We start from the raw sequence: 25762 nt of genomic DNA, 5'->3' as shown, positions 1-25762 counted from the left end.
ACTGACCTGAGAAAAATTTCAAAGAACATTTGTTTTCTTTCACATGCATTCATTCTTCCAAGCATTTAATTAATAAATTAGATGCAATGCTTCACTGTTCACACATAGAAAAATATTCTTTTCATTGCCTTTAAGTTAAAAAGGAAGATAACAACTTCCTGTATAATATCTGGTAACAAACATAAATACTTCAGCCATTGAAATGGCCTTCGCCATCCTTATTCTGAAGGAACTTTAAAATTACGTTCAGTAACCATGACCTCTGTATAAAAATAACACCCAGGAGCTGGAAAATCCTTCTACCATAGGATGTACATTTGTCACATTGTGGAGATATAATTAAAAAATAGAGTTAATACTTGAAAACTTTCAGTACATGAAAAACTTGCATTACACGGCCCTTAAAAATTCAGTGATGATTTTTTTAGGGTGTATTTTTCTGCGCTAATCAGTTTCAAATTGCTAGAAACCAACACTCATTCTAATCTTTCAATAATTTAGGTCCTCAAATATTCCTACTGTATTTTCAAGACAGCAATGAATCTAATCAAATGAATACTAAGGAACAAATACATGACATTATTATTGCGTTTTTTTTTTTTAAATAGCAGATACTGTATTTCCTCCTTTTCAACCTGCAAAAAACCACCAGAATACAAAAAACCACCTTACTCCTACAAAAAGGAGTTTCCAGAATTTAGTCTTTAAAAGCTATTCTAGAATTATTTTCTGATCCATCTCTGTACATGAGCTTCCCTTATTTTATTAGGAAAATCTTACCTGCCTTACGTCTGGCAGTAAATGGGAAACAGGCAACACTAAACTGCCTCACTATCTGCTATAATAAGATCAGGTGCTCAAAAACTACAATGCTTGCAGCCAGGCTGCATCTCGTACAACCACTCAATATGCAGAACATCTCTGCACTGCAGAATAAAATTAGTCCTATGCAATAAGATTGGCTACACTGAGAAGAAGGTGTTTACTAGGAAAACGTCATACTGAGCAGAATGTGGGAACACTCTGGCTGCCGAATGAGGCCAAGGGGAAGTATACAGGGCTGCCCAGCCTCAAACTAGGCCAGACCTGCCATGGTGAGCCCACAGAAACAGTGCTCAGCACCAGAACAGTCTGGCCAATCTAACAATCTAACTGGTCAGGCAGGCTGCCCCAAGGATGATCCCAGCAAAGGCATCTGAATACTGTGGCCACATCCATATTGCAGCCTTAGACCAGGCCTTAAACTACCACAGGGACAACCAAAGCATGTGCCTCGTGAGTGATCCTTTTGCCCCATCCTAATCTCACAAGCCCTCCAAGCGTTCCCATAAAGAGTCATCAAGAAGAGGGTAAGGAGAGGGATAATGCTAAATCATCTGTGCTGCACACACAGTACCACATATCCCGCTGCCCTACGTACGAGTGTCTTTCTGCTACTCTCCTTGTGTGATCACCTGGGTCTTGCACTGCAGCCATATGCTGCAAAAATCTTAAGCCATATTTTGCATGAGGAGGAGAGGGGAGCAGGAAACTCCGTTAAGTCCTAGCTGAAGGCAGAAGTAAAAACATCACTACACCACATCACTATCACGGTCAGCTGATCTATGCACAGAGCTGCAATATCATGGACAACTGCAGCAACAAGACACATCCAGCCCGTCTCCAACATACTGAATGCAACTGACTTTCTTGACAGTGAAAGGAGAAAAGAGACTAGGTCTACATTACTGAGTGTTCAGACCACACTGGGCTCCAGATATGGACTGACCAACATAGGAATTGCCACGAGCTCATGCAGACTTGAAGGCAGCAGCACAATATTCCCAGACCCCTGCCCAGTCCAGAAGGGAATGAGTTGTCTTGACCAAATCAGACTTATATCAATCCATGCCAGAGCAGTTTAGCAAAGTGTGCCGTAATCATCACCCTTAGAAAAGTCTACACGGCCACATACCATCCAACTGCTCCTTCTTGGTCAACATTTGCAGCATCCCACAAATCACCACTGTACTACTGGGTCACTGGCTTGCCCAGCTGTGCCAAAACCACAACTAGAACGTGTATTTCCATAACAACATTCAACAGACACATCCTTTTATTATGAGTAATACCATTTCCTCGCAATCTCAGACCTGTAAACATGCATAGGAATCATATGCAACTCTGTCCACAGCCATAGGAATAAAACTGTACAGCTTTAGAAATCTAACACCTATCTATTGGACTGGGTTGGCCCAGTTCCTGGGGAGCCATATGGCACATGACAGCTACACTCCTTGCTTCTGCAATAGCTTTTAAAGGGATGCTCCATGCACAGAGGTGCTAGGACTGGAGACAAAGTAAGAAAGCAAGTTGTGCCAGTCACACCACATGGATTCATGGAACATGCACGGGTCACTCCAGGCAACAGTACTGCATAATGCAGATCAGCCAGAATGCATCAGCAGGTGTTTCATGCACAGCTGCAAAGTCTTGGCTCCTAAACATCCTACATTCCAATCATGGCACTTTTAGGATGAATTCAAAGCCAACAATGCAGATGGTTCATGGATCTGAGCTCAAGGGGATTTCATTCCAGAATCTGCACTGCAATGCAAACATGGACTCTGAGTTCTCAGCCCATTATGCCATAAGCGCACACCCACACGCTCGCATACGTACGTACTCACACACCTTCCAGTGTGAAAAGGAAATCCCTCAATCCCAAATCCACAATCCCTGCAAGCTGCAAACACCCCCAACAAATTCTAATTGTAGAAGCACTTCCTCCCCTCAACCCCAAACGACAGACTAACATAATACAAGGGGATCTTTTTGAATTCAAAGCATCTACCGCTGGACCTCACACAGCCCCAGTTTAGCATCTACAGCAGACGCAGTGCTTGGTTTAGCATCTAAAGATGGCTTTCCCAAGACCTGCAACTATTTCACCCTTTAATTCAATCACCTCTGGAGATGTCATGCAAGGGCAAGGTAGAGGCATGGACATGGGGCCGTGATGCCACCTCTGAAGCATGAACCCTGGTGATAAGGATACTACCCACTGCCTCAGGAGGTGTTTCCCCAGCTCTGGTGGGATCCTGCAAAAGGGAACATCCCTTCAAAAGCATATTCTACTAAAATATGTAAACTGCATCTGCCCAGAGCTGGCCATGCTTTCACAAGGAAATCAGTGCACAATGAATGCACTTCAGTAAACGGCAGTTCTCAGCTCCTCAATGGCAGATTTGGAAATTCCTCATTTCCATCCTCTTTAGCCATCGTTTTTTAGCAGAAGTCCCCACACTGCTGCTTCAACCACGAAGGACTGCTACAAATGCTGTTATGTTGCAAGAGCCTTTGAGATGCTGGCTGACTCCTTTCACCCTATTCTACTGGTTCACTCCTGAGAAGGACTGTGAATTTAAAAACTTTAAAGATCATCACATAAAGCTTCACCTTTAACATCATTTATAGTTTCATTACAGCAAACAGAAAACAGAACCATGGCATAAGGCAACTCCCCCTTCAATGTAGTTTCTCCAGTGGAAGTAGGCAGGGGACCCACGTTAAAGGAAGGCCCCCGTTTTGCTGCTTCCCAGGTAGCTTGAAGTCTGCTTAAAAGCTTTGCCAGAGAAAAACAGAATCTATAGAAACTAATGGTACCTGAGTCTACTTTCACTTCTGCACCCATACATAGCTGTTTTAGGTAAAACTAAGGATAGCTGTTCCATTCAGATTAACATAATTCAATACCACCACTCCCAAACCTGAAAGACCTAGAATCCCTTTACACCTCGAGGCAGTCAGGTACATGAGAAACGAGCTAATTGCCAGTTCCCTTGTCCTTCATGTTATCCACTTTTTCCACTTGTCTTTATTCACTACTCAACCATTTTATTTGGAGACTCCTTTGTGCTCACAGTGCTTTAGTCACAACCATTGTCCTAGTGCTTTGGGAGGCAATAAGCTAACCGCATTTCTTAGTTAGACATCTCCCACTCAACTCCTTACCATCTAATGAGCATCACTAGTCTGTTCAGTCTTTCAGGTTAAGTCCTGCCACTGTTCTCATAGGCTGGCAGACAAAAACATTCCCCACCGTAGGAGCTCACTTGAGCAGGACACTCTGTAGAACTATTAACATTCTGAGCTGAACCATTTAACATTAGCATCACAAGTAGATGGAAGCTGAAGAGGTCATAACAACCACCCTCCCCCCCCCCCCCCACATTTGCACCTTTGGATTCTCATAGTTAACATGCACAGTGACCTATGCCATTTCAGAGTCCACAAAGAGCTCTGGTTATTAGTTCCTTTCTGCCTTACCTTGCAGCTTTTTCAGGACAGCCACTTCCATCTTGAGAACTTGCTTGGGCTGCTGGGCTGATTCCACCTTCAAGGCCACATTCTCACGGGTCAGCAGATCCATTGCCTCATAAATCTCCCCAAAGCCACCGCCACCAATCTTCTTCAACTAGAATAGTACAAGGAAGTTTGGTACAATGCACGAGAGAGATGCCATCAAGTTAGTCCTCAGAGAGCCAGGCTCTAGATTCTTTGCTGCATGGGGAGGAAGAACTCAGCTCTCAAGTCTTTTCTGTGCTGTGCCTGAATCCCTTCACTGCACAATTAGGCAAAAGTGCAGCTGCTACTTGACGGTACTACGTATAAACTCTTTCCTGTACCACAGAGAACAAGTCCAACAAGTGACGATGTGATAAACGTAAAAGAAAATGACAATGCCTACCACACTAATGATCACGTTGCCAAAATTCAAGAAAAGATCTTTCAAGAAGATAATAAAAAAGAAGATAGATAAAAACTGTCATCCACCCTCCCTCACCCTCCAATCTCTGCAGCAGAATATAATCAAGGTAGTGGGGAATAATGCCTGCAAAAAGTGAGTTCACTGAAGTTTAAGTCTCATTCACAGATTATTAAATACAGAACAAAATATCTGCTGGAATATTTTACAAGATGCTTGATCTGCTTTGCTAGTGAGGCTGGTTCAGTGTCACATTTCAGAGAGCTGCCAGCTACACTTGTTTAAAAGCCACGGGCACAGCTCAGCTCTCTCTCTCTCGCATAAAAAAGAAAGGAAAAAAAAAAAAACACCAAATGAAGCTTTCTGTGTCTGTGAAAAAAAATAAGGCTCTATCAGAACAGGAGGATACTACTACTTGGAAACAGAAGCAATTGCAATTGACATAAACTCAAAGCTAAAGACTTCTATGTTTCAACATACACAAGCACCTACTGCAGAGATCATTTGCCTGTACTAGAGTAGTTACCCACTCAGAGCAAGCTGAGATCCTCTGCCTTTCCTGGAAGATGATCCCTTGATTCTCCTTCAGCTAAGACTTGACAGCGTATGTACATATCAACACATGCATATAGACAGATGCAATTTTTCATCTTTCAGCAACATCCAGAGGTCCTCAGCAGCCATATTCTTTTCTTTAGTACAGAAGTTAGTTAACTCGTAAGCTCCTGACCTCAGCCAAGGCCTTGAGTTGCCATGCAGGCATGTCCTCATTGCTTGGGTACTCTGTGGGAGTTTGCTAAGGTGAACTCAGCACAGCCTTTCACTGGTCCCAAAGGAGAGACGGGCATATATCACTCAAGAGAAAAAAACGAATAAGGAAACTTAAATTCAGGGACAAGAAAGAGAAGGGAAAAATCTAATGAAAACTATCTAAGTGCTAATTGGGAGTCACCATTGCATGTTATGTCGCACTGTTCAGGGAATTATTCTCTTCTCATCCCGTTCCCCACTTTCCACCAGTCCATAATCTGCTAAGACTGAGATACAGACTGATGCCACTGTCAGGATTCATCCTACTTAAACACACGAGTCTATATGCAAGCTGGGTGTCCAGGTTTCCATTACAGTCCATACAGTCAGGAGAACATTTCCATCTCATCAAACACAGGTATCTCTTTCCACTCCCATGTAGGCAACTAAATTAAGCTGCATCTCAAAAGTGCTTTCAGTCCTTCCAGCACCTCAACAGTGGCCACACCACCTTATAGCTCATTGCAGCTCTTCTTCCGCTTTCTCCTAGGCAGCCACATCAGTCCCTTGGAGCAAGCAGTTACTAAAAAGTTACTCTACTTGATTCCTTGGTGTGGCAGTCTCTGACTAGGGGATTCTGGGAACTCTGAAAACTGGACTGTCCCTCAGGACTACCAGATACCAATGCAAAACAACCACCATGCCCTGATGGAGGAAGCCACTACCAAAAACCCCTCCAGACATTTTGGCAGTTATGCAGGGCGCAGCCAGCGCCCTTTGAAGTCTCTAGTTTGCTCAAATATCCTGGAAATAATTTGGTTCCTGCAGCACAATATTCCAGAGTTTAGAGCCACCAAGTAAGAAATGCTACTCTAAAAGATAAAATGCAGGTCCATCAAGAAAATGGAAATTGCACTGTTCCACCCAGGAGCAGTTCAAAAAAACCAAGCCAAATTTCCCCCAAACCCCAACCAAAATATCCCTCCGCTACAAATTAAATCTTTTACTCAGGAAGTATATAAGACACAGCTGTTCTAAACACAGACTCTGCCCATCCAAGGGCATTACATAAAGATGAGACTTTCCTCAAGAAAATTCTCTGGGACCAAGGCATGAGTGGTTCAGTCAGTCCCAGGACTGGCAGCAAGGTCTGGAACCAGAACGTGTGTCCTGAATTCAGAGTGAAAGGACCAAACCGAGAGCCAGCGACCTACGAGTGAATCCAGCCAGAATCAAAGCTGTCATCTCCAGGCTTCAAATGCTGACAATATCAAAGAGTAAATACTGTGATCGGCTATAGAGGCACTTGTATAGTCAAGTCTGCAACTCCTGCAGCCCAACTCAATGGGCTAGTTCATCCACAGCTGGCTAGGAGGCCTCATCTAACTTCACAAAAGCTAAGGAAGAGTGGACCTATTTACACCAGACTCTCAGAGTCCACTCCGCTCAAGGAACAACTAACGTAAAACAGGCATGAACTGGGAAGCCTATCAAGGAGAAGTAAACCAGTCAAACTCATATCATTTGAGGACCTGGCAAAAGTCCACTCAGAGCAATTCTGTACAGAGTAAGGAGAGATCGCAACAAGCCCCAAGACTGACAAAGTATCTCCCTTGTCCCAAGTCTCCTCTTGGAACCATAAATGCCCTTTGTGACCAAGACAAGGCAAAGGAAGAGTCCACAAGACTTTGTGGGGCTTCTAGCAAGGTGTCTAAAATAAATAGCACAGGGACAAGTGTAACCAGAACTTCAGTTCAAGAACTTCAGTCATTTGGAAGGAACGAGAACCTGCTCCTGACACACTATGTACATGTGTGTAAAAGTAACCACTTGTATTCATGTGCAATGCAGGGGCTGCCAACTCTGTCTTGCTAGCAAGTCTCAGTTGTGAATCCCCAACACAGAGAGATTGGGAGAGATGAAGAGAGCCATCCGTTCAGCATTAATAGCTATACACAGTTCAAAGCAAGTACAAGTTATGCTTGACTTAGTTCCCTTCCCTGAAGAAAGAAGTCCATATCATCCAGAGCAGATGTGTATGAAGTCATCCCTGGGGGCTCCAAAAAAGTTGCATGGTTCCAAATTTCATCTGGTCAAAGCATCGAAAACACTTACAAGTAAAGAATGAGGCTCAAAAGACTATTCTTTCAGGTCTGACAGCTTTGATAAAAAGCATAACACTCCCAGTCCATGCCATTCTAAAAAAGAGAGCAAAACAAAAAAATACCCCACATTGCTGTCAGTCAGCCAGACTTCACACACCTTGGGAGCGACAGAAAATTGAACTATCACCAGGCTAAATGCAGATAACCAACATCTTCATTTGTCAAAACTCTGTCAGTCAGCATATGGAAGGAGAGGAGGAAAGGAGCCTAAGGAATAGATTAAACTGATCTAAAATTAGAAATTGGCTCTACATTGGAAGCACGCCAGGCCTAAGAACTACAAGGTTCAAGTGGATGCCCAGCCCAGCCACAGATTGTTACAATGGGAGGACAAACTACACAAAGAGCCTTCTGGCAACTGAACCCCAGCTCCATCTAAATATGCCACACACCTGCTCGAGCAGGACCCATAACTCATAGCAAAGCTCAGGCCGTCCAACTTGCATGCTGTCAGTTAGATTCAAAAAGGTCTACGATAAAGAAAAAAGAGACAGATTCCCTGCTAATACTGATGCCACAATGCTATGCTCGCTCGTAGGAGCGAGTGACAGATGAAAGAGGGAGCGCTCCTTAATTATTCATTTCTTTTGGCCAGCATAAGTATTTTTATATTTCTGCCAGATTACTTTTAACCCTGTTCAGTTCCCAATTTTGACCGTTTCATGGCCACACCAACATCTGCACTGGCACAGCAAGGGAGCAGCACAGAATGCCTGCCCAAAGGGTGGGCACTTTTCAGGGCGCAGAAGTGACCTTGCAGTGATGGCTCTCAACACACAATTCAGCTAGCATAGATGTTATAAGTAGAGTTGGGAATCAGAATTTCTCCTCACTATTTAGGCCCCTGCAATTTTTCAGGGCCTCCAAGTGAGGTAATATTAGATGACCTCACTGCAGTATTGAAGACTGCAGTGAACCAACATTAGAAAACATAGAAGGCTATTTCTCCAGTTAGAGTCAGTTATTGCTAGCAATATAGCTACGCATTTCTGTATTTCCTAAGGGGGGGAGGGTTAATGGGTAGAGTTTCTAGCAGCCCCCAGAATCAGAACTGCATGACAATCGAATCACTTGAATCTGAATCACTGAATCACCACGTTCACTGCCCTTATGAAATTTAAAATCACTTCAAAAGATTTGCCCATGAGCATAACTGAGCAAATTTTAGGGGTTTTCAGGGCTTTTAAGAGTTCTGGTGTTTCCAGGAACAAAGTTACTTTGTTTAGACTGTGTTAAAAGAATTACTTCCACCAGAATATAAACCAGAACTATTCCCGCTCCTTTAACGGAGAAGTTTTAGCACTCCTGCCTATGGAAGAGAAACTTCAAGCTTGATGAACAGCATGAACAGGTACAGGCCAAATCTAACTAGGATACAGAGGGATGGGAAAGAATGTGAGAAGTTGCACAGTGGCACCGCTACAAGCGCGTGCACTATACAAATTAGCATTAACAAAGACTAATGCTCTCTCTCCCTCCCGGCTCTTCCCCATGGCTGGCTGGTAGTATCTGCACCCATGCATCTAAAGCAATGGCTTGGCAGTAGGAACGTGTCCAACTTCAGCTTTGTAAGGAACGCGCACCAATCTGACCAAATTGTAGGCGTGAGAAAAATCTCAGTTTGTGCCCAGGGAGAACCAGCTAAAAGCTGGAAGCAGGATTTTAGAAGTCCATAAGTACAAAGCATATTTCGAGTCCTGTACGTCAATTAAATTGCACATGTATCACCCTCCCAAAACAAGTATATGTGGTCCAGCCCAGAGCTGCAAGAGCACAGCAAGACTTCCCTGAAATTGTTCCAGACAGCTTCTGGGGGGGTCTTAGCTTTGGTGTCTAATCACAGAGAAAATAGAGATTCTCCATCTGCTCTCAGGAAGCATGGAGAAAGAGGAGCAGCTTGAATTCTTACATATAAATAGTCTGGAAGGAAAAAATAATAATAATTTAAAAAAGGATAGGCCAAGCAGAAAAGTGAAGGCTATGGAGAAAGCAGGAGCAAAACACTACGCTAAAGAGAGGCAAGCAATGGGGGACAAAGGAGGAGAAACAGAGCAAGGTGCACTGCCCTGGAGCATCAAAGTGATACAGGCATGTGGTAAGTCAAGGGAAAGGATGATACGTTGTCTGAAGCAGGCTGTTGAAAATAATCCTATCTACCACCCGGAAACTGAAGAGAGTTTAAAGTTCTGAGTCTCTTTAGTCCTCTGCTCTTCACAGCCCACTGCAGAACTCATGGGGCAGTTGTACTATAGCTAGTCAGTACAGAAAGACAACCTACTGCTACTACTACAAATCACTGGCAGTTCAATCAGGAGAGGTCTGTGCTGCGAGTTAATGATTCAGGCACTGCTAGGAATCCAAATTAAAGACAGACAAAATGGAATAGATAATTTTTTTCCCTTTTTTTTTTTTTTTAAAGCAAAGCCAAAAAAATCAGAAAACAATAACACTTAGAGAAGCATATACATAACTTACACTGTAAACTTAATGTGATCCTTTTATACATTATATTCTAGAGTCTTTAACTGAAGTGATACTATAATGCCACTTTCCTCCCCTCCCAGGGAACCTCACTTTATGAATAAAGAAACAATCTTCTACATAAGGGGAACCACACTCTCTGAACAAATCTGGTGGCAATGAAACATGTCTAGAGGACCAGATTCTCCCCATGGCTCTACCATAGTGTTCCTACATGATTCTGGTCAAGCAGCTGAACTCTGGCTGCTCACAAGCAGTCGTTAATCTCATGCTCCTCATCTGCTAGATGCCTGAGGCAAAAGGCCAGGCCCAAACCGTGGAAGTTCCAAGCATGCTTAGACACTCATGAAGTCCAGTGGAGTTCTGCTTTGGTCATAAATATTAAGCAGTCCAAAAAATAAAATGAAATAAAAGACCTAACTAATTTGAGATCCTATCTGTAAAAGAAAGTTGATCATTCTCTCTTACATTCCCTGGTAAAAGCATCAATAAGAGTAAAAAAAAAAAAAAAAAAAAAAAAAATCAGTATTTCTGACACAGATACTACAGCAATGAAAACAGAAAAATGATTTTAAATGGCAAATTCATGCCATGAATTTAAATGGACAGTGAGACCTTCAGCCACACAATGAATACATCAAGGATGAAACGGTTACTAATTCAAGGACCCCATCCAGCCTGCACACTGAATGAGGCAGTTGTCCCGTAAAGAACTTAAACTCTTAACGTATAATGACGTAATTTAAAAAAGGTATCACCATAAATTTACATAGAAATTGTATCAGCAATCTTAATCATGGAAATCCTGACTTTTGGAGCGGCTGATGTTACAACCTTAAACATTTGCTTAAAACTTGTTTTATTTTAATGTAAATTATTTATAGGCACATCTCTAATATTCTTTGCTGCAGTAGCTTTAAATCTAAGTTTCCTACTCAAAGATGACTCAGTCAGCTGCAACAGTTCAATCCTACCTAAAAATCCCTGGCTGGCTGAGTCTTCTAAAAATACCAAAGAGTCTAAAAAACACTAGAGCAATATTGACCATCTTCTTGCAGTAGCTGACTAACATGCTAAACCAGACCACTCCCCTGTTGCTTGCTGGAGCCCAGGGTTAAATAGACAAGTTTTTGTATGACTACAGGAGGAAGAGATCTGTTTAGAGCACCAAAGGAAGCATAAAGCCAGAGCTACTCACCACTTTCCAACGATCTTTGACTACATAATTGGCCGGCAGGATGTCGACCTGTTCCCCTCCTCCACTCATGTTTGGTTCGTCCTTGATGACCGCTGCTAGGCACTGCATTTGCCAGCCAGAGAGTATTTTAGTAGCTCCCAGTTTAAATGAGCCATTTATCTGTGGAAAACGTGGAAGGAGGAAGGAATTACAAAATTAGTGCAGGTTATGGCAGAAGTGCATGCTACATCTCCACAGGTCTTGCTCATGACTTAATCAGAAACAGTCTCTTAGGCAAGAAGGCAAACTCACCTTGCAAACACCTGAGCTCACTCCATGCATAGACTTGGCGGACGCAACCATGCTTCAAGTCAGCAGCAAAAACTGAAAGGGTGACAAATTACTGGCTATACCATGCAGGAGTCCAGTGCTCTTGAGCCTCACAGCCAACGAGTTAAAGAGACTCTAATGCCAGATTATGCTGCAAGAGCTGTAATTGTAACCAGGCTTTAACAGAGCAGCTGCTGCATTGGCAGTTTTTATGGTTTTCACCAGATGACATCCAACACAAATCAGACAGGTTTGCCAGGTATTGCATTCAATAAGCCTAAAAGCATCTGAATAGGGTAGAAGGGCCTTTAGAGAGCCAGATACTACCACCGTAATGAACAGCCAAGCAAAGATGATGGGGATGGTTAGAAGGGGCTTCAGCCATATGCAGATTAGTCCTTCGTGTAACACATACTGCTAAAATTATCATGTTAAAATACAGAAAGATACCTTATTCCTATGGTGTTTGTACTCTGCCTCGGCCCTTGCCTCTATAGGGAGTTCCAGATAGCCTAATATGACATTAATTTGGGGTTTTTATTCTTTGATTTAATTCTGCCACAGAAATAATTTTCAGATACACATTAACTCCACTTCCCTGGAAGCAAATAAATTGGAACAGGACTAATAAAAGACCTTCCTTAGGCATTTTGTCTCTTCCTGTAAGACAATTTTTGGCCTTGGAAATAGTCCAGACTGCATGAATTTTTATTAAGTTTTCTTGGCAGTTCTGTCATCCTTTCCCAAGAATATTCCATATTTTCCTTCCTAAAAATGATTGTCACTGCAGTGCTCTGACTGCAAAGTTAAAATCAGGTTAAAAAAAATACATACCAAATTAGAGAAAAAGACTAGAGCCAGTCATTCAATCATCACGCTTCTTCATGCCAAAAAAGAAAAATCACCAGAAAATTATGAGATAGAATGGAGAGGAAAAAAAAGAGGCCACTTCCTAATAATAAAAGGACTGAAAAGGAAGGATAAAAAGTGGCCAGCATGCAGTGTGCACAAGGAAGCTGTAGATAGAAATACACCACAAAGTGCAAGACATACAAAGGACGATCAAACAAAACACGACTAACATCTCAAAAGAAGATCTCATTCTAAAAAACAGAGGACAACTACCTGAAAGAATCTAGCAGCAGACTAATGCTGTAAGAGGGCTACTGAGAAATGTTCACACACTCCAACTGATCTGCTGGAGTACAATCAAAATGATAACAGAGAGAAGAAGAAACTGATTCTTAAAGACATTTCAGAAGAAAAGATGCTTCAAAATGCTCTCAGTTCTCAGAGAAAGAGTCCAGTATTTGTGGGGGGTAGCAACTCTTTCCGTCTCCAGGTGTTGAAGGCAATAAGCAAACTGGAAAGCTCTCCAACGAGAAAGTACTTGCTGTGCTTGGCAGCACACCGTATGTGCTTCTTATTCCTAAAGAGCAAGTCTAGTGACATTCCCAGGCTCCTTTATGCTATGGCCGGAAGAGCTGACCTGAACAACCCCAAGCTACCAGTGAGCTTGCACATATTGTATGCGCACCCTCCCCGCACATCATGGCACGCTGCACAGGAGAGACATGCCCAACAAAACTACTTCTAAGTCCAAAATCACGGCATTCACATACTACATAGAATGATTTGCTCGGTTTTTCATCTGTTATTTAAAGAGAAGTCATTTATCCACAGACTGTCCTAAACCTTCAACACTATGAGAATATGAAAAACCCCAGCATTTACAGGAGCAGAGGCAGGGATGCCCTCCCTACTCTTACAAATCTTCGCTAGGCATTACTCCATAAGGACAATCACAGCACAATGCAGGCTCTGGCTTGCAGGGGATACAAAGGCAGCTGAAAATCCAGAAGGTGAGGTTTTAGGAACAACAAAGAGAGAGAGAGAGAAGTTTGGGAGTTTTCCACAGAAAGAGTCAGTTATGCTCTAATTTCCACTTTGAAGCAAAACATCTAAAGAGTATTGGATGGGATGCATGTACTAGTGATGCATCCACATAATGAGATCTCATTGCAGTGATTAGCGGTGGAAAAGTAATCCTAAGGAATAATTTTAGAGGAAGGGTAGAGCATGAGACCTGATGTCCAAACCTTGGCAAGATAGAAGTGCTTTTTCTGGTGCTCTAATCCACTTCCCTTTTCTATTCTGTTCAAAGACAAAATGTTTGTCATTCAAAGAAGTCATCACAGGAAGTTTCACTGCCTTTGAAATAGAACAAAATCTCAGTTACAGTGGGACAAACGAGTCATCTCTTGCATTTAAGATTCTGATAAGGAAATTATTCTCCTGGGGCACAACCACAAACAGCAGCCAGTTGGCAATATGAAATTACAGAACAAAGTTTACTGATACGTTCTGCTTGGTATAGCCAGAGTGATGGAGCCAAACCAAAAGCCAATTTAATTACAGCCCGAGACAAATTTCAAGCTGTTCTAGATCACAGTAGCAAGACAAAGCAGTGGTAACATATGAAAAATTGGTTCTGAGGCAGCACTATTACTGCTCAGGCCAGTGATGGTTTACCAGAGTAACACTGATGCATGTCTACACCCTTAGCGAGATGTAACACACGCTAACCAAGATCTCTGGAAGTGTCACTGAGAAACAGCAAAAGAAGGGGTGAAAATTACCTTTGTGGAAGAAACAAACAACTATATTATGCTTTCAACTTATACATTACTTTAATTCCACCTCAATTATTAAAATAGAGGTTAAAGATGGTTTGGCTAGCATCTAAGCCTGTGGCCGGCCCCCAGCTGGGGGCTGACTTTGCTTGCTACTGCAGGTACAGAAGCGAGGTGACGAAGGTGGGTCAGTGGGGGAGAGGAGAGGCACTGTGGTCTCTTCCCCAACAAACACCATAGAGCAGGCATCTTTTCTACACATTAAGTGTTAAGCTGTGCTAACGGGGGACTGAAGGAGAGATGGCAGGATTATAGTGCTCTTAATCGTCAGTAAAGCTCTTCTCGACTCAAATGGCGATCAAAAGTTATGAACTCTGAAATATCTGCTTATCTACTAGCTTTAAGAGATACAGACTGTGCAACATAAATGTATGTAACTTGAAGACAGTGACTAAGAAGACAAAAAACTTACAGAGAGCACATTTTCTATAGGAAAAGACAATTTGACAGGAAAAGATTGTATCTCTCTCCCAAGAAGCACAAAGAGCTGAGCAAGCCTAAGATACTCTAAAACTAGCTTCCTAGAACAAGGATGTGAAGCATGATGAAAGCAGCTGTGAGAAAGAAACAATAATGACAACAACAGGACCAAACCCTGTCCCTTGGCCAATCTCAGCGTGAGGAAGTGTGAAATCAGCTCTTGCCCACTGCTGTCTCTTCCAGCGCATCCTGGAGAGTCTTAGAAGTTTTATAAATCTGGTCTTGGCCTTTTAAAAAAAAAAACAAACAAAAACCAACAAAAACACCATGCTCAAGCAGGCTAACATGCCACACTAAACATTCTGACACACTGCTCTGATAGTTTCGCCTTCTACTTGGCATCAAGGCAGCTCCAGTCAATAACACACATGGCTACGTGGTTTCTTCGTTTTTAAGGCAGCCAGCAAGAAAACTGATGCAATGTAGTAGTAATTATTCAGCTAACATGAAAATCCAGCTGAGGAGCGTGACTGCAATAGGCACTGAAATAAGCTTAGGAGGAAAGTCTGTAAGAGAATTATTTCAGTGCAGGGCCTGATCTTGCAACCTATTAATCTGGCACAGTTTTCTTATATCAAATGTCTCTGTCTTGTTCACATATTTATCAGGAGGTAAACTCAGAGCAAACAAAATTAAGTGGTAACTCATACAAGTTGTTAAGCTGCTCCTTGTTGAGGAGCTGTAGACGCTAAAAGCTTAAATGGATTCAAAAAGAGTCTTGACAAATTCATAAAAAAAAAAATCCATCCATCAAGCTCTCTCACACACAAAGATCCCATCTTTAGCTAAGCCTCCAATTAACAGATCTCTGAAGGTGGTAAGAGTATTCTGAGGAGTCATTGCTATATGCTTTCCCTCATCCTCTACCCTGCACATTCACTCTTGGCCAGTTCGGGACAGGATACTGGGCTAGAGAGGCCCGTGATATGACTCAATATGGCCAGACTTGTGATTTTAAAATTAAAAACCCTCTTCTGAAAGTAATTGATAAACCTTGCTGATCCTTCCAAGAAGGCCAGAGATCAAGCAGTAAAGAATCAATTAAAAAGTCTCATATCTACAACCTAATTACCTATCTTATAAGGTTCTCTCTCATGTAAGCAGTATTTTAAATATTTTTCCAATAAAAATATTTACACAATTTTACAGGAGCCTAGCATCCTTAAAATAAAACTTATTTGGAGCTTTTCTTGTGAAAATCTCTAATGCATATATGAGATGTTCCCTACGTTAGACATATTTCAATCCCAATATACTGTGGTAGCATTGCTCAAAATGCAGCCAAACCCAAGCAAACATCAGTTTGACAACTCAGACGCAAGGTGGTGGTGGTTAAACAGCAGATCAAAGCTACGGAGGTCTGTCTCTCACCATCTTACTAAAGGTCCTGGATATTCTTAAGTGTCTTAATCTCACTGCTGAAGAACTGCAATATCCCACTTTATTTCAGGGCACATTCTCACCTCTGGAAGCCTACAAATTAGAACAATTAGAACAAGTGAAGTTTATTTAGACTGCTGAAGCCCAGGACCCTCTTGACTTGATCAGATCAAGTGCTGCCCCCACCATGAACAAGAGATCCACTTAACAGCAGATCCCAACAGTGTTTTTAGAAAGCTGATGCAAACTACAGCTTTTCATCAGGTGAGACAAAACTGGATATCTGCAAAAATATAGGAAGTAACCCCAGCAAGCTGCAGTCTAGTTAAATCTCCCTTTCTGATACTTGAATGGGAGGAACAAAAAAAAAAAAAAAAACCAAAAAAACTGTCAATAGAATTTAAGCATGACCTGGCACCATGAACGTCAGTTTGAAATAGCCCATCAAGAAGTAAGTTTACTAGCATTAAACTGAAATGAAACTGATAGGGCAGGGAATAAGAGGAGAATATAGCAAGTAGGACTGGGAGTGCTTAAAAGTAAGAGAGAAAAAACAGTGGGGTTTCCAAGGGCAACTGAGTAGCAGAAGTGGGGCTCAGTCAATGCCAGCATTGACGCCTGCACTGACTGCAGGCACTCGGTGTCCCTCATGGTTTTACAAATCTCACCTGCTTCCAAGGAACAATTCCAATTATAAAAATTATAATATATCCCTCACATTAAAAAAAAAAAAAGTCTTTGCATAAATAAGTTGTACCATGCACCAGCATTCTATTAATATGGTAGATATGCACATGACAATACAGGAAACAAGTTGATTAAGAAATACAGTGCACTGGGCTAACCATGCTTCAGCCCTGGAATACATCATACCTCTTGCTGAACTTGGAACAGCAATTACACACAGTAAGTCATACACCGTTAGGGTAGCTCTGACAGCAGGAGCTCAAAAGGTATTCAATTGTTCCTTGTAGTCACATATATTTCTTCATTGCCTGCTTCTACTGTAGCAAATCCTGCTTAGATAGCAGGCTCAAATCCTAGCAAGTGTGGCTTAAAGTCCCTTCTCTACAACATATTCTTCTCACAGGCATGCAAGCACATCAATCTCAGAAAATCTGGATTTGTCATTTACAGCATCTCATTTCTAGATGAAACAAAAAATCTAAAGCTGGGGTTGTACGATACCGGGACTATTTTTCACCCTTAAAAGGTCTCTATTTCATTACCGTTAATGAGTGATATGCCTGTGACTGAAGGAAAAAAAGCATGCATGCTGCAATCAAGAGAGAGAGATCCAGATTCTCTGCTAACGCCAGGCTGCACTACACAGAACGTACAAAAATATACTAAATATGATAGCAGAAGCTGCTTGACAGCACTACTACGCAACCTGGTTGCACGGCCAGTTGGACTTAGCTTGGCCTCCACAATGACTGCAGAGTATCAGTGTATGACCTAAGCAAAACAAAACCAAAACCATCCCAACCCATAATTTCATATTGCCAGAGGTTGTATTAGCAAACATTACAAAGCAGTGAGTGATTTCTGTGCCAAAACCACCTATCTGCAGGGAGAATCAACATAGTTAATTTATGACAACAAATCATTAGGCATGCACAACAGGTAAGAATATCTGCACTTTTGGCAGTTTATCTGAACCTAAGCCTCTATTATCTGTCTCAGTAGTAAAGCTAGGAAAAAAGGGAGAAGCAGAATTTGAGAGAAAAGTCTGCTACCTTCCAGTCTCCCTGACAGAGCTGCTCCATTTTTTGATCCAAGCAGGAAATTAAAATCTAACACCAAGAAATCCCTCTCATAACACAACCAGCATAACTTCTACTAGTAGAACAGAAGCATTGCGGTCTGCTTACAATAAACATTTTCCTGCAATTTAAACATATCTACCTGCAAATTAAGTATAATTCCTTTTTGCAAAGCTTGAGCAGTCAGCTGGTTAGTCAGCTGAAATAAGTACAGCTGAATAAAAGCAAGAACTAAGTAGTGGTTATATTTACAGTGTCAAACCCAATACTGATCCCAAAGTGCTTCTGACATCATCACAAACATCTCATAGAGGCATGTTTTCACCAGCACATCTGATCCTGGATCAGTCTGTTTAACTGATCCTTAGTATAATCCTTTAAGGCAACTCCTTTCCCTTCTGCCTGGAGAGGGCTTCTGTCAGGAGCCTGTTATTCATCTTCCTTCAACGGTGGCCACTCTGAGTCCCTCTTCTCTTTAGGGCTGTGGTCAACAGTACCTTCCTTAAGACCTTATTCTTGGAGAATACTATTTTGCCTTGAATAACCTACTCAAATAGCCATTTGGTAAGCTGATAACATCTGTTACTTAATGTTCTTGTATGTAAACAAGCGTGGGGGTTCTTAAAAGGTTCACAACTTGAGGCTAATCAATTTAAACATCCATACCAGGGAAAACAGTCCTTGTCTTATCCATTCAAGTCATTATATCACAGAGGCATGTCACCGCAATTATAAAAGATTAAATAAACTCATCAAAAAGCTATCCAGAGGATAGGAACGTAACAGCTAGTTCCTGCTCAGAGATGACATTTGTATTCGATATTTCGAGTAAAATTCTGGGAGTTGGACTATTTTGCAGGGAAATCCATGTTTTTATAGATCAGCTACATAGACTTTGCTGCCAAGAGCTTTCTGAAATTTAATAAAAATTAGGATAACTGGCAACTGCCACTTGTTGCACTGACATGTCATATCAAACTAAGTAAGACTAAATGGGACATGAAAATTCTTCTAGTTTTCAAGCCCACTGCTGATCACAGTAGGGATTCTGTTTATAATTACACAGAAGAAGTTTCCTGGGACTGACAGAAATGTTTTGTCGTGCCATCTCTTAGTCACTTAAAATCATCTCTCACCAGCACTTCTATAGCTTTTTTTCTGTTTTTCTGAGAAACTCTTACATACTTGAAGCATGCTCTGCTGAGAACGCTCAACTTTCCTCTGCCCCCTGTTTTTGGCAAATCTACAGTTACTTTCTTTGATCTGCAGTCTTACAATTTTTTAGTTTGCTGACAGCTGCTGACTTGCCCCAAGGTGATGTCCTCACAGCTGACCCACTTTTTCTTCTGTCCTTCCGAACTCCCTGCACATTCTCAACCACCTCAGTGGTTCTCAGAGCTTTTTCCTCAAAGACAAAACTCAATTCCCCAGAGGTGTAAAACTTGTTTTGAGATTCGAAGTTCAGATTTCATGTTTATTTGAAGGGTCTACAATCTGAGAGGAATTTGTTTCCTTTGTAGTTGATCTAAAGATAGTATTAACAAAAAACAATAACATCAAGAAAGGTAATGGCTGCTGCCCACAACCGTTTCTCTCTACGCCCAAACATCTTAAAGAGACGTATGAAACTCTTTTATATGCAAGCACGGTTTGTTTTATTCTTTCTGCACTGCTTTGTAAGTCAGTTTCCAGAAGAGAAATGGTGGTCCTGCCACTACAAGGCTACGGAAGAGTGTTACAAACTTGTCTTGGTTGCCTCTAAATAAGCCATTTCCACGTGTGTCAATGATGCCATCTAGTCCACAACTGTCAGCACCTGTTTGCATTTTCCTAGCCCATACAAATAATTATATTTCCTATCCATACTCTATGGGAATAGGTTCTTTCTATCTGCTGAGTTTGACATAAGTCATAAGTTCTATGACTTATGCATCTTCTAAGTCTGCCATTAAATCTTTCAAAAGATTACACTGGATCACTGCTCTTGACTGAAAAGTCCCTTGAATATTATTCTTAGCAAAAAACACTCCAAAATGTCTTTCTCAGGACAAACTCATTGTTATAATGCATATATTTATTGTGATCTTTAATTTGCTAGAGCTGTAGAGCTGTACTAGACAACTTTTACTGAGAATTTCCTATTACAGAACACAGATGGTCCGAATTTGTTTCTATTAAAAAAGCAGCATAAATCAAATGCTATTGCTATCTAAAGTGAGATTTTTTTTTTTTACATGAAAATATGACATAAAGTTTCAATACTGTTCATAACTGTATTAAACTTATGGAAAACTACATTAGGTACCTGAGTTGGCAAGGGCTCACAATTTTTCACACTGATCTCAACCTGAAAAGGGTAATTGGCATGTTGAGCATAGAGTGTGTAGAGTAAGCTGGCTACCAGAGAACATTTTTAATGACACTCTACAGACAGAACAAGTGCTACTTCAAATCCAGCCTCAGCTGGTCAGGGTGGGGAGGTCGGGGTCTGGGGGAAGAGAAATCATTTCATCACAGTGAGAAACACAGAGCAATAGCAAAAAAAAAAAAAAAAAAAAGTTTGGCAAAAAACAGCAACTGCACTAAAAATAGCAGCTTCTGTGTTGGCAGAAAACTTGAAAATAGGCTGCAAAGACCAAAGCAATCAGATAGCCCTGAGGCTTAGAACCCAAATCCCTCCTGTTATTTCCCTTGTACCAGCTACCGTAAGAGTGAGAAAACACTTGACTACTTGCACTTTGAATTTGCACCTTTTACCCCTTTTTTCCTGTTAGCTCAAAAGACAAAGGCCCTTAAGCTTCATCTTTGCTTAATACAAGTACACTATCCTCAGTCTCTCTAGATACAAGAAGCAGAGTCAAGAAAAAACAAGAGTCAAGCAAAAAACAAAAAGCGCATCTTACCCAAAACGCCTCTCAATACAACCAAACTCAAGCTCAGACATCTAGGAACAAGGCATATAGGTCATGCCTACAGGCACAGCATTGCTACAGATTCAAGCAGAGAAAAGGAAGGTGATTCTGTCCTTGCCCCTTGCCTACCGCTGGTGAGACAGAGAGTGGAAATACTGAACAATGCCAGCATTATACACATCTATCTAATGGTCACTGAAAGGCTGAAAAATGACTTTCTAGCCATTTAAAAAGCTTAACTCTTTAAAGTGTATGTATCTCATCTGAAAGGCAAATGGGAGGCAAATTAATTTAGTGTAGCTCCCTATGGCGAAAATTTAAGAAACTAAAGGGCTCCCCCTGTCTGGCTCATCTTCTGCTGGAAGTTGAAGCTAGACGATTCCAGTTTGTTTTTCACAGCAGTTTTCTTTTCCTTACAGAAAACACCTAGAACAAGGGAGACGGCTGCATTCTAGATCTCTTGTTCTTTCCAGATCAAGGCTGGACACCTTTCAAAAGACGTGCTTTAGCTGCTATAAATTCTACTTTTTTGCAGGGGGAGGATGGTTCTTAGATACTAATGAAAGACAGCTGAGAATCGGTGGCACAGCAGTACACTGCATTACCTACAGTCCCTCATCCATGAGGTCTACAAACATATGTTGATCCTGGATCCACACCTTCAGGTTCCTGGTTAGCCAATCTAAAAACTACTTGCAATGAAGAGAAACGGTTTGCCTCTCTCCTGCCACTTATGAGCTCCTGCACCCACGACTGCACCATGAACAAGTTCAGTGGCCTGTCCCAGTAGAAAGTCTATTCCTCTTCCTTATCATTATGGTTATCTCCTCGGCTTAAAGCTCCTTTAACTGATCCATTGTAGGATTAGTTAAATGCAACTGCCGGCATAATGAAGGAGCAGTACCTCAGATCCATTTCAGCTTCTGTCAAGCTGCACTCCACGTCTCTCTTGATAGCAGGAAGCCCTCAGCCTTCCACGAGATCACAGGATGCAGCCGCTTCTGTTTCAAAGCAGTGGAGTAACTCTGCCTGAAGCCAACTTTTCTTTTCAAGGAAAGCAAAATTTAAAGGAATCAGTTAGTTTTGATAACTTACTTCATAAACCCTAAACTAGTAAATTTTAGAACCTAAAGCACCTAGATGCTATTTAAATAATTAAAGACATGTAATTAGAGAGTTCTAAATCTCATAACACAATGCTGTCCCACAGGTGACTCCTATTTTCTGAATGAGTTATTTCACACAGTGACAAACAACTCTCTCCCCTTCATAAAACGAGGGAAGTAAAACATGCAATTTAATGAAGCATCCAGGTAGAAGGAACATTGGCCTGACACCTACATGAAGCTAAAAACTATACAGCTATACAATCCCCTTATTTGAGTGAGCAGAGCAAGCGCCAAGAATTTAAAGGATGGTTTGCCTATAGGTCAACAAGACTATGGAGTTTCCAGTCCCTAACTCCAGAAGTGAACTATAAAAAAAAAAAAAGTTATGCTAAGAAAAGAGGGAAACAATAGAATTAACTACCCGTTATTTTTCCCTTCCAGGCCCCATTACCTCTAAAAAGGTCTAGAGTGAAGCTGAAAAGCAGGCAGCAGTCCAGCAGAAAGGTGAGACAGTTACAGTCTACTTCAAATGCTGCACGTACAGCTACGTACCTCTGAACAGACATCCATGCACACATGCGCCTCAGTCCTCAGAAACAAAGCATTGCTTTTTCAGGTTAGGGATGGGTGGATTGCAACAGTTCAGGGGGTTGGAGAGTCAGGAAGAGGAATTTCAGTTATATTCCTACTAGCAGTGATGCCAGGGAGGGGAAAACATCATGTGGCAATAGGCCTTTAAGCTGACTAGCGATAGTCCTGTTGGTGAAACCATCTCACCAGAGGGTGGGAAGCCATACTCTAGCACCAAGAATACCAACTTGGGAGAAGGGAGGAAGAGGAAGGCTGCAGAGACGGCTTAGTAAACAGACATTTAGAAAGCCGAGTTTGTGAGGTGAGAGGACAGCATGGAGACCTGCTAATCAGGTACGAAAGTGGCATGGAGGATACTGGAAGACAGATTCTCAAGAAGAACTGGTTGCATAGACCTCAACTAAGTTCAGCATGCAGAAGACGAACAAGAAATGACTGCTCATTGCTTCTTCCAATGCATTAAACAAATGGCACCCGGGAACTCTAGTGGGTGGCAGGTTTGAAACAAATGCAAACCACAGTACAGCTGTGCAATGCCCTGCTCCTCGACACTATGGAGGTTTACAATGGGTTAAAAAGCAACTGCACAAGTTCATAGGAGAAAAACAAACAACCAAACATCCCCCCGCCCCCCGGAGCAACCAAAGGAGGACAACTGACTACAAAGGCAAAAATCTCTGGCAATTCAATCACTGAACTGAAAATGGCTGGGAGCTGAGAAAGGACTCCTGGAAAATGGTACCGCCCCACTGGCTCTGATCTCACGCTTCCCCCAGGCATCCAACAGTGGTCACAGTCATAGACGGGATAACGCGCTTTGTGGTCTAATCCAGCCCAACCATTTTTATACTGAACTAAGGAGCAGCTGGTAAGCATGCTCCATATGGTTTCCAGTGATCTAAAGGCCAAGAATGATAACCTGGATGAAATCCCAAATTCTGTAATTTCTGATGCAGGATAGGAAAAAAAAATTTGGACAGAATTTTAGAAGGAAAAAAAAAAGCCAAAAGCACTTTCAGTGGTATGTGGTATTTAAATGGGACCCCCCAAAATGAAAAAAAATGCAGACATGCCTGCATGTTTGTACAGAAATAAGTCTCAGAAGTAAGATGAGTGAACTAGAATACACAGATTCAATAAGAATATTTAAGCAATAGGTACCTCAGGAACTTGATAGAAGGATTGCATTCTTTGGCACTCCAGCGTACAAGGTACATAGAAGACCAGTTCAAACAAGTGGAGGAATAGCACTACATACTGAAGAAAAAAAAAAAAAAGACTCAAATAAGATAGATAAATGAATTGTATCAACCTAAGTGGAAAAACGTAGTAACAGAGCTACACCATCGACCATCTGACCAGAACAGTACAGCAACCGTGATTTACTGAGAGAGAACAGAGAGGCTGTGAGGTTACAAAATGGGCAACAGGGGGTAACTTCAGTTTTCTCATGGAGATCAGGACACATGACCAAGATGATATTTTAAACAGTAACTAGAAGCAGCTAGTCATAAAGTTTTGAAAGAAAAAGCAATACCTGACTTCTTTAGGAGTGCACGGGACCGGGTTCAAAATATTACTGAGAAGCACTCTGTAATATTAACAACAATATCCTCAAACTCAGAATCTTTTTTGGGACAAGAAAAATCTGCTACAGCACTGATAGTTAAGTACTATATAAAAGACATTAAAAAGAGCAGCCACGAGAACAAGCTGCTTGCCAGGGGCAAAGCTATTGCTTAGACTCTCTACTTCATCGAGTCAGAGCACAAGTACACCACCTATCAAAAAGACCTATCTTTAGCCGGGTCAACTTCTCTTTGGTCCTTTTAGATTGCTTGATTTTAATTCTAATTGAGTTCTTGTACAAACAAAAGTATTTTTAAAATAGAAGATGCACGCAAAAGAAGAAAACAGAAAACAGCACAAGTTCTTCCAACTTACATATAAAATCATCAAGAAAAAATAAAGAGATGGAGCAAATCGCTCAAGATGAAAAACTACATGTTTTTTCACACATACCAGATTACTAGATCAGTCAGAGAGTCTACTAGATGGCAGATGAACAAGGAATAGAACAACTGCACGGAGAAAAGATAAGGGAAGATGCAAAGGATTTTCTCCTTATTGCTATTTTAAAGAGCTCTGCAGATGAACTGGAAAAATCGGAAAGTCTTACTTTTGCACCAGACTTTTGCAGAGATATGAAAATTAAAAATAAAACCGGCAGACAGATGGGAGAAGTCATGCTTCATAGACCTATTAGGAAGGACTGAGTGTTTTTAGGAAGATTCAATAAGCAGGCAGATAAGGGTCATCCCACTAATAAACAGTGCATCTAGATAGCCAAAATCTTCTGGTGTCGTACCAGAGCAAAGGCCCTTAAATATTAATAGGTCACAAGATAAAAATCAAACTTTCTCTCAGACAAATAACCAGTTAAAAGAGGGGAAGACGAACAGGAACACATAGTTAAGTTTTGCAAGAGTGCTATTGCCAACGGAATGATAAACCTTGCGTATACATAGAAAGTTATTCAGGCCAACAAATAAAAAGATTGAAAAGATTCAGACTACAAAAACAAGAGGGGCATGACTAAAGAAATTATGCTATGTATGTCCTCTTAATCTTTCCTTAAGCATCATTGCTTGGTCACTGTTAGAAAAAGGACTGGAGCAATATGGACGTTTGGCTTGACCAGTTAGGTTTACAGCCCTATAATCGAGCTCTTTTCACTAGAGATCAACTTACCTGTTTCGCTAACTATCTTTCTATATCTGATCGTATAGCTTCTGGACTGATGGTGAGTCTGGTAACACTTCTAGTCCCATGGATGGTAAGAAATCTAGCCCACCGTACTTCCATCTCTCATGGCTGAAACTGAACCACTTTTCATGGCTGGACTGCCCAATTCCTCTGCAGGAAAAAAAATCTGCAATCACAAGCATTATCTCTGCTCATTGTTGTACCCATATGCCTGGAGTGTCATGTGCCAGCCCATGATCTGCAGTTTGTTCCTTTCATATCATTCAGCAAATGAAAGATGACCAAGCTTGACACAAAAAGGAAAGGGTTTCCAAGCACATCTTACTTGACCACATCCACAGCCCATCAGATTGCCAACATCTCCTTTCTCAACTACAAAAAAGACCCCTTCCCACATAAATGGTTCTTGAGGAGT

The 25762-nt window shown here is 41.5% G+C and overlaps 1 protein-coding gene across 4 annotated transcripts in view; it reads right to left on the bottom strand.

Annotated features, from left to right (window-relative positions):
* TTBK1 (tau tubulin kinase 1) overlaps nucleotides 1-25497 on the bottom strand; it is a 111797-nt gene extending 86300 nt beyond the window's left edge. For all 4 annotated transcript variants that reach the window (XR_011140622.1, XM_068940838.1, XM_068940839.1 and 1 more), the window contains exons 1-6: nucleotides 25333-25497; nucleotides 23743-23838; nucleotides 21786-21925; nucleotides 11633-11704; nucleotides 11342-11500; nucleotides 4309-4456 (exon numbers count right to left, since the gene is read on the bottom strand). Coding sequence is in view for 3 of the 4 variants with exons in the window: in XM_068940838.1 (XP_068796939.1) it covers nucleotides 4309-4456; nucleotides 11342-11500; nucleotides 11633-11683 (358 nt within the window). In the remaining variant the exon portion in view is untranslated. The remainder of the gene's footprint in view (nucleotides 1-4308; nucleotides 4457-11341; nucleotides 11501-11632; nucleotides 11705-21785; nucleotides 21926-23742; nucleotides 23839-25332) is intronic.
* Between the last annotated feature and the right edge of the window lie 265 nt (nucleotides 25498-25762).

This window comes from Struthio camelus, chromosome 3 (genome assembly GCF_040807025.1).
Source record: "Struthio camelus isolate bStrCam1 chromosome 3, bStrCam1.hap1, whole genome shotgun sequence".
NCBI classification, from domain to species: Eukaryota; Metazoa; Chordata; class Aves; order Struthioniformes; family Struthionidae; genus Struthio; species Struthio camelus.
The sequence above is the reverse complement of the archived record's forward strand: the minus strand, read 5'-3'. Positions and strand labels throughout refer to the sequence as shown.